We start from the raw sequence: 15,764 nt of genomic DNA on the forward strand, positions 1-15,764 counted from the left end.
ATCCTTTCTTGAAAATATTTACTGTAATGAACAGAGACTTAGGATATCCACATTTATTTGCTGCCTGTGGACCATGACCCACATGCATACTCTACAAAAGCTCACTCTTTCTTGCTCTGGATTACCTTCCATATCTGCAAAATAACTGGGCATCTTCCCCAGCCTGCTGATTTCATAGAATACTTTACCAAGTTACAAATATCAGAATCCCCGTGGGTCTCTACTCATACATGAAAAGTAAAAAGAGGCCAAAATCCTACTTGCATATGATTCTGGGCAATGTCGATAGCTCAATGAAAACAGGAAAAACAAACAAACCCTTGACCCATGAACATATTTGAATGGAACTGAATGGAACAAGAGCCAATTTGGGATACTCTTCAAATGTGCATACAAATAGCTGCTATCTAACTGTCTAGTCAGGTCCTACCTATCTACATGTGCTAATGACACAAGTTATAAAATCTGCTTTTGTAATTCTTTCAAAATAGGCATAAATCCAAGTTAAATAGAAAATTCAAAGGAAGCAGACCCTCAAAGGAAGAAATAAAAACTGGTTAACTATTTCCTGTGCCCATCTAGCTCATATTGGTGATCATTGTTTTTATAAAATCTAGGAATATTGTAAGGCCTGGGGGCAAAAGACTAGTAGGCTACTGCTGTGCTACTAGTATACTTCCTCCCTCCCTCCCTCCCTCCCTCCCTCCCTCCCTCCCTCCCTTTGTCCCCTCCTTCCAAAACCAAGACTTAAAACTTTAAATGGCTCAGTATCTACCATTTTCAAATGCCTTTCCTCTGGTAGGCATCTGAGTTTGACTCTCTGGTATTTAAAGTGGCATTACTCATGTAGCATATATATGAGATATTTTGGGGAGGGAAACTATACCAAATGGAAAGCCTTTAGCAGAAGTTCAGCTTAAATATGAAGCCTGTTTTAAGGTCTGTTCCATGAAGACCTGGGGATAAAGTGGTGCTTTTCTGGCTGCCAGGTGGCATCACAGCCGCATCTATATCTGTTATACAAAGTTGTTCTAATGCCACCCACGTATGAAGTGAATGCTCTTTAGGTAATATGAGGTTTCCAATAATTTGCCTTGGATCTTTGAGCACTGCATATATTTTGATATCACTCAAAAGTGATATCACTCATTGATACATTTAACTCTACCTGGAAGCAGTGTTTTATCCAAACGGCTTGAAATTCTAGCTGCTGTGAAGAAAAGAACACTCCCTTCATACCTTCCTTGCAGTCATGTTTGTTTTCATGCAGCACAAATCCATTCCGGCACTGACACACGTAGCTTCCCATTGTGTTGACACATTCATGTTGACACCCACCGTTATCCTTTGAGCATTCGTCTTTGTCTAGCAAAGAGATAACCCCATAGTTTAGTAAGTAGCTTTAAAAACAAAGAACACCAAGGGAGAATCATTTAGTTGTGGTTAACACTGGCAAAGGGTGAACTAAGCTACAGCTTTCTTTGTTCCCAACATAAAACAAAAAGTTGCCCCCCAAAAAACAAAAACTGATAGTGTCTTGGTTCTACCCAGTCCTTGTTTAGCTTGGTGCCTTGTACCATGATTTGGGTTTCCAAGATCATTTGTGCCAGGATTAGACCTTGCAGTCCTCTTTCAATCCTGGAACAAAAGTTTTGAGTAGGAGACAGAGAAAGAACAAATCTTTTTGCAACGAATCCTGAACATTTATTGCCAATTTTAAAAAATAAATTTAAAATTGTGAGTAGTTTGAATAAGTGCACGAAATGGCATTAAAGTAGAGGGAAATCCTTCAATGTATTAACCATTGTGTTTAGACAGAGGCTAAACAAGGTTCCAAGATTTGTGTATAATCACTTGAAAAAGTCAGTGGGTGCAACTACTTTAGCTGATTTTTCCCCCCATTAACTTTGCAGTTAGGCTAAGCATTGATGAATCTGGACATTTCATAATATTCCAAGACAGAAAAAGGCATCATTAGATTATCCTAAAGAAGAAAGCTAATTTATATATTTTAAAAATCTACTCCAGCAGCCCAGCTTATTAATAAGTAATTCCTTAAAAGGGCTTTTATTGCACTAGAAGCAAAGGTTAGAATAGGAAATGTGAGCTTTAAGAAATCGCCAACAAATGCACAACAGGAACAAAAGCCAAACTAGAGCAGCAGGCAGTCAATCCAGTGAGAGGCACCATCAGCACCATGTCATGCCTCTCAGCGTTCAGTCCATGGCTGGCTTGTCCATTAAAGTCAGAACTGGCAGACCGCTCATGACACACATATATGATGACCTGTCACTCAGACTGTCATCACTCCCACAGCACAGAGAACAAAAGGGACACACAACAGTCGTATCAGAGGTTGGGCTGAATTCATAATTTACACTGTCAACTGATTTCTCTAAAGGGAATTTGTGAGCTCATGGTGGCTCACAAATAGCAAATGCTATATTTACCTTTTTATCAAATCAATATTCATTCTATGAAGATAGGTTTAGGAAAGATCTTTTTATCAAAGTAGCTGAGAATAATTTTTTTTTAAATTTTTTTATTGATTTCAGAGAGAGGAAGGGAGAGGGAGACAGAGAGAGAAACATCAATGATGAGAGTCATTGATTTGATGCCTCCTGCATGCCCCCTACTGGGGATTGAAGTTCAAAACCCAGGCATGTGCCCTGACCGAGAATCGAACCATGGCTTCCTGGTTCATAGGTCGACGCTTCAACCACTGAGCCATGCCGCCTGGGCAATTTTTAAGAATACATCTATTTCTCCCTTAATGGAGACTGATTAATAATATAGCCCACACATGCTCCTGGGATATATTCATGCATTGGCAATATCAAAATATTCCAAATATATATAGGTAGTTGCAAAGAATATATCAGAATCAATATATTTGTGATTTATGTGTACTCTCCCTATCCTTAACTGTTCCTTACACTTTTAATACTTAGTATGGAGACTAAAAAACCACAAAAATGGAGAATAAAAACATCAAACATCAAATACCAAAATGTATAGAAATTGGAAGTTGATAGAAAATTAGCCTTGTAAAATTAGTTTTAGAGGAATTTATAATAATTTGGAATCCCTGTTTTTATTTGCATCAACCATGAAAATTATATAGTTTGAGTTATTAATGCTTTATGCAGATGGGGGGGGAGGGCACAGTAAACCAGACTTCCTTCCCCCATGGTGGCAGCTACCTACATTTTCTAATTCAGATAGTCAAGCAATAAATGATCTAAATTTATTATTTTAATGCACCTTTCCAAAGTCTCTTAAGATGCTTCATAAAACACTCTCATGAGTGGATATAGAAATACACTTCATCTTTGTTAAATGGAAAGAGCCAATTTAAAATTTTCTGTTGCCAGAATTCCTTACTCTGAAATAGTCACATATTTCCTATGAAAATGTTTATATAATGATTGCTTGTTTTACTTAAAATAAAGTGGACAGAGTGAACTTCAGTTTTACTATAGGTCAACCAGACTTCTGAGAGCAGTTTGAAAATCTAACAGCTGTAGGCAGAGTAGTTGCTAAGTGGCAAACCCTATAGCAGCAGGGATCACCCGAATCCTCCTGGATCTGGGTCTGTTTGGGTTGCCATACATCAAGGATATAAAAACTGTTCAAATGAAAACATGAATGAACACAAGTTATTATTGCTGAGTTTTTAAAATAGTCATTTCATAATGAAAACAATTCTAATACAGAAAATATCTCTAACATTGAAGCTTCATTTTAGTGGAAATCTAAGTCACTAGGTTATATTTCTAAGGATATTTTTTCTCTCTTAAGATTTGATAGAACATAATCTGATCCATGTTAATTGTAACTAAAGAGAAATAGTGTTGAAAGTAAAACCAATCATATTAGAATAGTAGTTTTTCATAGCCAATTATTCATATTTCTTTTGTGCTGGAAAAATGATAATTTTAAAGTAAGTTTTAGAGGAAGGAGGAGAAAAAAAAATTATATTTATTATTGTCTAAGTACATTTTATTTTCCAGTTTCCCAGTTGATTGGTGTTTCCTGCCTTTGTCCCTACATCTAATGTTGATCAATATAATCAACATTACATGAAAACTAAAGATATATGCTAGAATATAGGTGCAGATTAACCTAAAGTCTAACTAAAATTCAAAACTGGACTAAGCAAAACAGTTACTAAAAGCAGCAGAAGAAAGTCATCATGCCCAGCAAAGTAGCGTATAAAACTGTGCCTCCATGAATCAGTCATATGAAAAGAGAAAATTTCAGTAAACATTGGGATACTTAAAATTAGCCAGATGTTTTACATTATTCAGATAAAGAAGGTATTTAACTCAACATTTTAAGTTGTCTAAAAAGTCGTGAACATGGCGAGGTTATTTAAAAAACACACACACATTTGTTTGAACAGAAGTGAATAAACTATTCTAATTAAAGTGACTGTAATTTCAGAATATCTGTGTTGATGAGAAATAGCAACATCATAAAAGACCTACTGCCGCAAATATATTCTGGACTTCTTATGCCTGATAAGTCACCCAACCAGGGGAAAAAGCTACTAGCAAACACAATTATGTTCTCACTTCTGCCCTCTTTCTTCTCTTAGGACACAAATTACACAAATATTTTGAACAATGAAAATCCAAAGGAAAGAGCCAGAAAGGACCAGCACTTTAAATATTTCTCAGAATGTCTGTATAATAAACATCATCATTGAGAATTCAATCAGTGATTCGTTTGAAATTTTCTAGCATTTTCATACTGTAGGCACAACATTTTCAAAATTGTTTTTATTAGTGAGAGAAATAAATGTTTTGTTGAGTAGAAATAAAAACATTTATTTTCTGCAGATGGAACTAGCCTCCTTCATTGGAATGGAGACATATCTACTTTCCATTCCGTCAGGTTAGGTGAAGGATGGTCCATTATAAGGGACAAAGGAGGTGGCATTTTCCCATCAGAGGCCTGCAGAGTATCTCTGAGACTATCAGAGGCCATCAGTCTATGAGTAATACATACTGGACGGAACGGAAGTGGCAGCCTGTATCAAGTCCTTGCAAGATTCAAAAATAAAAATTTTCTCTTTGCAGAAAGCTTCCTTGTCTGTAGGAAAAAGAAGGGTCCATGCACCAGAACAGAAACATACATGAGCAGATACACTCCCAATAAATGCTCAAATATAAAATAAAATAGACCCATGAACACTTGTGTACACACACATATAAACATGCACTCCCATGCATGTGCACACACATACATGACATACACAAGTTTAAGCACAAAACTATTAAATAAGTAATCAGCTTCAGAAAAGCACTAATAAACTCTGAGCTATGACAGAGACAATTTAGTCTTTCTAAAACATGCAAATATTTAAATATCTTTAATAATGAAGACTTGGAACAGGATTCAAAATCATAGGAAAGTTTAATTGTGTTCCCATTTGAAATTAATCACACCAATATTTAAAGTTTTTTTTATAACAAAATCAGCTTGAATATCTTCTAAAATATCAGGGACCAATCCATGAAAGAAATGGTGTGTGGTACGAACAATGTAAAGAAATATCTGTATGTGGTGAAAGGTAAGTAAGGTTAGGAGCATATCAGTTGAAATCTCTTGAATTTAGAGATAGAAAAATTGAACAAATCACTTCACCTGACTCCTGTATTTATTACAGACCTAAATAAACTGGGAGTCAGGAAATCTGGGTTTTATTCCATTTCTTCTGTGAACCAAGTTACTAGATCCATCAGTAACAGGGTACATTCCCATTAAAGTTATCCATGAGGAAGACTGTTTTTAAATGAGGTGTATTCTTCAAATTCTGAGTTCTCAGTATTGCAGAGGTCATAACTGAGTCTTCACACTAATACAGGGCTGCGTAAGAAGGTACAATGTCTATGCTCACGTCACTGCCAAAAGTCATGTTATATTATTACCAAAAAACGAATGCTACAATAAAATTTTTAAAACACGTCAATTTCCCAAAGCTTGCTGTTTTTATATGCATAAAATCCTACTAATATTCCCTTTAAGTTTAACCCATATAAAGAAAATTAACTTGTTCTGAGTAGAATACACTTAACTTTGCTTAACTACATAAAATAAGTAAACTGTATCATGTATACCTGTGCAGATTTGTATATTTAGGTTCAAATACAACATCACATAAAATTAAGTTTGGTTTTACTATCATATAAAGTAAGTAATTATTGTTAACCTAGAAACAAACCTCATTCAGTCCAAGAAAATAACATAATGTATGGTTATTCTATAAAATTCCTGCCACTATATTCTGAATTAGTTAAAAATTCAATAGACACATAATTCTGTATCATGTCCAAATAACCTTAGTTTGACAGTTCCAATATCCTTACTTGCTTTGGTATTACTTCATTATACTGCTTTTTAAATATATCCTGGAATCAGTACAGTATATTACACTTTGATTTTTGTAGAGGAGCTTGTAGATTTTAAGTCATGTGATACAATAATTTCCAAAACTTCAAGCTATAGAATTTTTCATGACTAGTTTAAGATATTAAATCAGAATTCATATGTGATGGTTTCTTACATTTATGAACATGTAAGTGACAGAAAATTGATATTAATTACTCTGCTAATAAGTTCTTAGAGTTATTCTTCCAATTCCATTTCCTAGGCCTATAAAGTGCTTATTTAAAATGAAAGGCTATGTGCAAAAATAACTAACTTCCCTAAATGATTATAAATATTTTCACAGTATACTGTACATTAAAAACCTAAATATATTTCCTTGTCTTTTTCCTTGATGCATCACAGCAGAAAGAAAGCTAGAATTCACTTCTAAATAGCTTTCCTCTCCAAATAACATGGAATCACCTACTGTCAAATATTGTTTCTTTTTGTTATTGAATTCTTTGATAATTGTTCTTAGAAAAAGAATGTGGAAAAAGAGTTGAACATGTTATATTACTCATTCTATTTTCATAAATTCATAGCCACTTCTGAAATTTTTAGAACACTCATTACAAACAGAACCATTTAAGACTAAGTCTTCATAAAATATCTCTTGATTAACAGATACAACATAGTAACACTTACACAATTGTTTATAATAAGATAATATTACAAACTAACTATAAAATTAAAACTATGAAATTTAATTAAAATACATATTAATATTAACTTGTATTACTATTTATTAACTAATCAATAAATAGATGCATTTAAAATTTCCTTAACTCTCAAAGATCAAAGTATATTAGGTAATGTTTGCAAATCTAGAAATATTTGAGGTAATAGGTGGAAATATGTGTTTTTCACCTGAAAGTTATTTTTATATTTAAATCAGATGAAAACTGAAATTGGGGAAGAGCTATAATGCACCAACTCTCTACCTTAATACAACATTCCCGGTATTTTTGTATAGCAGCTTTCAGGTTTGTTCCCACCCACATGGTTAGCTGTAAGCACAGTGCACAGCTTTCTACTGAGACTTCCATTCATATTTTATCATAGATAACTATTTACGCCATGGAATCATTAAGTTATCTTTATCATTAAATTAATACATGGCTATCTATTATATACTTAAAGCATTATTAGAACTCAAATAATACTTTCAATATGAGTAGCACCTATCTATTCAAATGGGTGATCTTTTGTAAATTACGATTTTGTGAGATGATCACAATTAGGACATTAAGGTTGCCATTTCTTGATAGCACCACACCAGCTCTTTACCACAAATATAATGTTTTTATCTTCCCTTTCCCTGAGCAAACATATTCCCAGGAACTTAAATGTGAAATAGATCTAATTACTCATCCAGAGCTACAGTACTTTAATATGAATCTCACAAACTGCCAAGACTTTTCAACACATGAAAAACAACACTGGAGAGATTAAAGATGGTGGCGGACTGAGTGGAAGCTACACTGACAATCTCCGGTGACCAAACTGGAATTACAACTAAAATATAGAAAAAACATCCTGAATAATCAACTGCAACTGAAGATGAGCTGAAGAGCACCCTCATAACCAAGGAGGAAAAGTGGAGGCTACATAGAGACTGGTAGGAAGTGTGGAGGTGTGAGAAGGCTGGCTGGGCTTCCACAGGGAGCAGCTGAAGGTCCAGAGGGATATCACAGCTGTGGGGGGTTCCCACTGAGGACTCTGGGGCCTAAATCTCAGGCTGGGATTCCCAGCCCAGAGCACCAAAACTGAGAAAGGTGCCCACATAACATCTGGCTGTGAAAAGCAACCGGGTTTCTGTCTGCCAGGGAGAAATGGCTGGAAATGTAGGCACCCTCTTAAAGAGCCAATGCACAAAGCTTGTGTGCATCCACTCACCTTGGGCTCCAGCAAAGGGAGAGCAGAGTGGACTGGAGCTGTGTGAGGAGAACCGAGGGTTGTGGGCTCTGGAGGGTGAGATCAGAAGGCTCCCATCTGGATTTCTGTACCAAGTCATTCTCCCATACTGCAGAGGCAGACATTTACCTTCCAAGTAGCTTTTGCCTGAGGGGGAAGCAATTGCCCCACCTTGCAGGAAAAAGTCTCATTCTACCCAGAGGAGTTCCTACAGCCTGAGGCTCATTAAGAAAATCAGATTAATCAGCCTGCAGGCAGAGGCAGACTTCAGAGTGCCTTGAGTCTTTGCCTGATCTGCTTCTGGACCTGGGCCTTGGAAAAGCAGACTTTGGATTTACATCTTGGTTCTGTCCAAACACACCCAGTCCCAACAGAGGAGACCTCAAGCTGTGGGTTGTTGATAACTCCACAGGTTACTCAAGGCCAGTCACAAACAGCATCTGACATTGCCTGCACCAGAGACTTTCCAAAAAGACTGAGAGTCCTAGCAGGCCTATTTAATACAGTACATAGAAACAAACCCAAATAGGAAGCCAAAATGGGGAGACAAAAAATACGCCCCAAATGAAAGAACAAGAGAAGTCTCTAGAAACAGAGCTAAATGAGATGGAGATAAGCGATCTATCAGAGAGTTCAGAATACTAATTGTAAGGATGCTCAACAGCATGAAAAAATATAGGGAAACTATGAAAAATGGCCAGTCAGAAATGAAGAATGATGTAGCAGAAATAAAGAATACATTGGAAGGAATAAACAGCATATTAAAGGAAACTGAGGATCAGATCAGCATATTAGAAGACAGGGTAGAAAAAAATCACTCAATCAGAGATCCAAAAAGAAAAAACAATTAAAAAACAAGGGAGCTGTGGGACAACATAAAACATAACAATATTCGCATCATAGGAATGGCAGAAAAGGATGGAAGTAAGCAAGGGTTAGAGAATCTGTTGGAAGTAATAATGGCAGAAAACTTCCCTAACCTGGTGAAGGAAAAAGTCACACAAGTTCAGGAGGCACAGAGTCCCAAGCAAGAAGAATTCAAAGAGGCCCACGCCCAGACACATCATAATTAAAATGCTAAAAATTCAAGACAAAGAGAAAATCTAAAAGGTAGCAAGAGAAAAGCAAGCTGTTACCTACAAAGGAGCTCCCATAAAGCTGTCAGCTGACTTCTCATCAGAAACTCTACAGGCCAGAAGGGAATGGTATGAAGTAGTCAAGGTAATGCAAAACAAGGATCTGAAACCAAGACTACTCTATCCAGCAAGGCTAGCATTAAAAATAGATGGTGAAATAAAGAGATTCCTAGACAAAAAAGGCTAAAGGAGTTTATCATCACCAAACCAGCATTGCAGGAAATGTTAAAGGGACTGCTGTAATAATAATAATAAGTAGAGAGAGAAACATAGGCATAAAGAATTAAAATGGCAATAATTAAGGGCCTATCAATAATAACCTTAAGGACTTTAAGGGAGAGATCAACAGCAATACAGTCATAGTCGTATACTTTATCACCCCACTGACTTCACTGGATAGATCTTCCAGACAAAAAGACAACACAGAAACAGTGACTCTAAGTGGCACACTAGATCAGATGGATTTAATGGATATTTACAGAACATGTCACCCCAAAGCTGCAGAATATACATTCCTCTCAAGGCACATGGGTCATTCTCAAAGATAGACCACATGTTCGGACACAAAACAAGTCTCTACAAGTTCAAGAGGACTGAAATCATATCAAGCATCTTGGATCACAATGACATGAAATTAGAAATCAACTACAGTAAAAACACTCAAAAACATTCAAACACATGGAGGCTAAATAGCATGCTCTTAAACAATGAATGGGTTACCAACAAGATCAAGAATGAAATAAAAAACTTCCTGGAAACAAATGAAAATGAACACACAACAACCCAAAATCTACGGGACACAGCTAAAGCAGTCCTAAGAGAGAAGTTCATAGAGCCAAAGACCTACCTCAAAAAGCAAGAAACATTTTTAGTAAGCTAACCCTACAACTTAAAGAATTAGAAAGCTGCCCTGTGAAGCCGTCTGGACCAGGGCTTTTGTTTGCTGAGAGTTTTTTTAAATTACTGCCTTGATTTCATCAGTTATTAGCCTATTCAGGTTTTCTGATTCTTCTTGATTCAGTTTTCCATGATCTCACTCATACATGGAATCTAATTAACAAAAAAAACTGAGGAACAAAATAGATACAGAAACACAGAGGCATGGAACAGACTGATGAATCTCAGAGGGAAGGTGGGGGTGGGGGAGTGGGTGGGGAGAGATTAATCAAAGAACTGATATGCATAAATGCATAACCCATGGACACAGACGATAGTGTGGTGAAGGCCTGGGGGTTGAGGAGGGAGAGCGGATGGGGGGTGGAGGGGATCAATGGGGGAAAAAGTGGGGATATCTGCAATACTTTCAATAATAAAGAAAAATTTAAAACAAACAACAACACTGAAAGTTTATACTTAATGATAATTTTCTTGGACTTCACAAAATAATAATCTAATAAAGACGTAAAAGTATATCTGTTGCCTTTCAGGCCATAAATATGTAACTAAGGCCATTTGCAAAAGACATGATCAGCTCTTACAGTTGAGAAAAACCAGGACAAATGGGTGTTTAAATGCTTTGTGACACTAAGCAGTCTACTTAACATCTCAGCTGCTTCAACTGTCAAATGGATATAACAATGAGAGTGTTGCAGCCTATTGTGATTATTAAAGACATAATGTGTATCTGAACAGTAAGTTCTCAAGATGGCAGCTGTGTGGCGGTTTGGGGTTTAATTTCCCCTTGAACTTCACTGCTCAGGGGACTCAATCACCTTACACGCCATCAAACAACTTAGGCTAGACTCTATCAAAATGAAGTTCTGGCACCTAGTTGATTTATAATTTTTAAATACAGCACTGATAAATACTAAAGACAGAGACAGTTTCCTAAAACAATCCACATACATGTGACTTATAGCAAAGTAACTATTATGAGCTTTAGCACTACCAAGGTACTGAGATAACTTTAAAATTATACAGCTACATAGAGATAAGAATAAAGACTATGTCCCACTATGTGCTGAGAACAGCATCTTCTGCATGTGCCTTTGTATCGATACTATAAGAATTAAAGTAGCATGCCTTGTATTTCAATAGTACTGTTATAAAGACACAAACAAATACCCTGTCTTTATGATGTGGGAAGTTCTGCCTGACAAAAAATGTCAGAGAGTGAATTTTAAATATTCTGGTAACTTTAAATTTAATCATACTTTGCCACCATTGTACATAGCATATAACTTTTAAAAAAGTATTATTAAATAAAATGAATAACTTAAAGTGAGAAGGATTCTGAATATTATTAATATTATGATAAAATGTATTTACTTTCAAATTTCAATTTTTAAAATAAATATTTAGACGGCTCTAAGATAAAAATCCTTATCTCTAATGACTGGAAATCTAAAATTTGCAGCATACATGATATATTTAAAATAGTGAAGACTAAGGAAGTCTTTCTTTCATTGAAATAGGATATTAAAAGTCTACTTTGAATAATATAAATCTTAAATGAATGCCTGAGAAAAAAATTTTAAAAGGCAATTAAGTCTGGGGGAAGGAAGGGAATGAGAACAAGAGAGCTGACATCCACTGCATTTTGAATGTACTTTTGTGTATGACTTGGACCTCAATGGAGCTTGTGAACCATTAACTTCAATTACACTGAAAATCCCAAACAAACCCTGGCTATTGTAAATCTCATTAATTTTAAACACATGGGGACTGGAATAAATGGACTTTGAATTAACTCAATCCAAATTACCTAATATTAAAACATAATTGGAATTCAGCTGCTTTAAATTGCTTGCCAGTCTGAAAGGCAGACTAGATTGCTAAACTAAGGTTTATTACAATTTTATCTATTTTTTAATTTCACAATAATATTTTTATAAGGTATGAAATTGGGAGAAAAAGGGAATTTTGTGGATGTTTCTATATATTTTCTTAAAACTGGGGGACCTTTTATCAATGTAAGTTCTTTAAGAGAGAAATTTGACTCTGAGTTCATTAAACTAAACATTAAATTCCAAACACAGAAGTGTCAAATGCTATATATATATATATGCTAATATATTGTTTTTAGTAAAATGCTAATTTCCATAGTTCTAGGGCTCTTTCTGCAATCACTTCTATGGTGATGAGGCAAAGTGTGATCTTAATATCCACTAATAATAAGAATAAACATATAATAAGAGAAATATGTTGCTAAATAGTAAGAATAAAAAATGAGACTACATATTCCAAAAATAAAGTTAAATTATTTGGAAAAAGTCTGCCAGTTTTTGAAAGTTTGGTATCATTTTCCCCATCCATTTGTAAAGAGTGAAGTCACTGTATGAAAATATTATTATAATAATTTTGTGTTACTTGTATGAGCCTTTATGATATTTGATTAGTTTACATAAGATCTAAGTGTTTGACAGCAACATTTCAACAGGGCCCCTATTATTAACATCCTAATTTTAAGCAAAAAAATTGTTCGGCCTAGGATAATTGTTTATGCATTCTATGTACCTCCAAGTTACGTTTATAGAACAGATAACATTTGATTTAAGCCAATAAACCTGGAAAATTCGTGATATACACAGCTTGTGAATACTGATACCTGAGAAAAAGTGTGCTTTGAAGCCCTTCTTGGATACAGTATTGTCAGATTTGAATTCAATTCTCATGTTGTTGAACTGGGATGTGATCACTTCAGGCACCTCAGCACCGCAAAATTTGCCATGCAATTTAGACTCAGACGAAAGGCCACTCCAAATTTCCACATAATCGTATTTGCAAACCTAGAAGAAAAAACATGGTTATTGTAGTCACCAGATTTGCAAGTAACAGATAATTGACATTTATTTTTTAATTTTATTTTTCCATTTCAGCTGACATTCAGTATTACAGTGGTACCTCCATTTCCGAATGTGATCCGCTCCGGGAGCCCCTTCGAGCTCTGAAATGTTGGAAAACCGAGGGACCCCCCAGCCCACAGCTAGGCCTCAGGATCCTGCCCTGAGCGGAAGCCGTGGGGCGGGTTCCACTTCCGGGGCGGGCTCGAAAACCCAAGCATTTCCTTCCGAGTTTACGGGGCTTGTAACCAGAAATGTTTGTCAATAGAGACGTTTGAAAATCGAGGTACCACTGTATTTTATATTAGTTCCAGGTGTAGAGCACGGTGGTTAGACAATCATATACTTTACCAAATGATCCCCCTGATATTTCAAGTACCCACCAGGCACCGTACATAGTTATTACAATATTATTGACTATATTCCTTACGCTGTACTTTACATCCCCATCAAACTGGAATAGGTAAACTAAAATATCAAGGAAAGGGTCCAAATGTGGGGCAGAAATGTGTACTTGTTTATATATATTTATAGCATACATCTTATATCTTTTTAAATTTTTAAACATTTAAATTTTCACTAGAAACTGTGAAAAAACTTGCCATGTACTATCTTATTTAATACTGACAACAATTACATGAAATTGGTACATTTAGTCTATGAAACAACTATTAGCAATAGACATGATCCTTTCAATTATAAAGATGAGAAAACTGAGGCTCAGAAATTTTATATAATTGCCCCAAATTATACATATCATACACAGCAGTGTGGTGATTAATAACATGGAGTTTGGCTTGGTCTGGAGCTGCCTTCCAGAAACTTCTTTCTAATTATAACACCACCATTAGAAAATTTCAAAGTGAGACAGACACTTAGTATATAATAAAAAGGATCCTTTGCCTTTCAAACTTATCAAACAAACTGACATTTCTTAATTTCTTTGAGTTGCTCTGCATTGCAAACAAACATGAATTCTATACAGTGGGATGGAGGCAGAAATTTATACTAAAATAAGATCGGCTTTATATGTAATGTACAAACACCACCAAAATGGAAGAAGGTAAGTGAATGCCAGGTATTCTTAAGCAATTTTATGGCCACTAACAGATGTTTTCATAATACAATTTTAAAGTTTTGACAGGGCACATTCTAAAGAGCACATCTTGCATGAATGACCTTATTACATAAATGTGTAATTAGCAAGTTTAACAATGCATATGATTGAACCCCGGGGCATGATCTGTACTGTGCAATATGTCAACTCAAATTACTGGTTCTTGTGGTATTAATTAGGTGATAAGTTAGCAAAATATTGCTAGATAAAATGAAATACGTTTTCTATCTACTTTGTTACAGCTGCAACTTTTGTTTAGAGAGGGCTCTGGCATAGGATAGGAGAATGTAACCAAGGCTAAAGTTTTTTGACATTGACTTTCCTTTTGTATATCCATTTAATAAATAAAAATAACCAAGTTATAATTTAACTCAGTATTCTATAGGTCAGGTTTTTGCTCATGCCTTCATTTTATTTTATTTATTTATTATTTATTTTTTAAATATATCTTTATTGATTTCACAGAGAGGAAGGGAGAGTGAGAGAGTGAGAGATAGAAACATCAATGATGAGAGAATCATTGATTGGCTGCCTCCTGCACGCCCCCAACTGGGGATCGAGCCTGAAACCTGGGCATGTGCCCTGACCAGGAATGGAACCCTGATCTCCTGGGTCCTAGGTCGATCCTCAACCACTGAGCCACGCCCAGCCGGGCACATGCCTTTATTTTAAATAGCTAAGACATCCAACTATGAAAATACACAGAATTGTGTAACAGCCTTTCACACAGCATTATAAGTTCAAGAATTCTGAGATCTGTTACAGAGTTTGTAAAGGGTTTCCATGAATAAAGACCACTACCCTGAGTAAAGTGCTTCTGGAACACAATGCTCCATTTATTTAAAGCCATCCACCCTCTTTCCTCTTGAATATAAACTTCTAGCTTTCTTAGAAACATTTATCAATTCATGAATCAAAATGTCCTATCTGCCACAACTAATAGCTTTAGGGAAAACTGAGAGAACAGAAGTCATTCAACACAGAGCTCATATCAAACCACAGAGCTGGTAGGGAGATTCTCATTTTCAAAAAGTGTCACTCATATGAAAGCTTTTCTAAAAATACTATTAAAATTATTTTCTTCATTTCAAAGTCCCTCCAAATTTCAGATAATACTAAAGGAAAAGACTGTTCCATGTGGATAAAGTATGTTATGAATATAAATTGTGGTCTTTCCCATCATAAAAATTATACATGATGTAAAGGAGATCTCAAAATGTCGATTGAGCCCTAAAATTTCATAATTCTCTGAAATGTAGAAGTTAATCACATTTCAGACTTTAATTTCCTTTAAGGAAACACAAAAGTCAGCAACTTCTTTTTACCTCGAAGCCATAGTAAAAGAGATGTAAAACCACACAGAAGTGCCTTTCAAATAAA

General features: G+C 35.4%; 1 protein-coding gene across 1 annotated transcript in view; it reads right to left on the reverse strand.

The window, feature by feature from the left end:
- Positions 1 to 15,764, reverse strand: part of TLL1 (tolloid like 1) — a 153,570-nt gene that overhangs the window by 20,883 nt on the left and 116,923 nt on the right. The window contains exons 16-17 of the mRNA XM_016197761.2: positions 13,033 to 13,213; positions 1,240 to 1,365 (exon numbers count right to left, since the gene is read on the reverse strand). Of these exons, the coding sequence (XP_016053247.1) occupies positions 1,240 to 1,365; positions 13,033 to 13,213 (307 nt within the window). The remainder of the gene's footprint in view (positions 1 to 1,239; positions 1,366 to 13,032; positions 13,214 to 15,764) is intronic.

Source organism: Miniopterus natalensis, chromosome 4 (assembly GCF_054644295.1).
Source record: "Miniopterus natalensis isolate mMinNat1 chromosome 4, mMinNat1.hap1, whole genome shotgun sequence".
Taxonomy (NCBI): Eukaryota; Metazoa; Chordata; class Mammalia; order Chiroptera; family Miniopteridae; genus Miniopterus; species Miniopterus natalensis.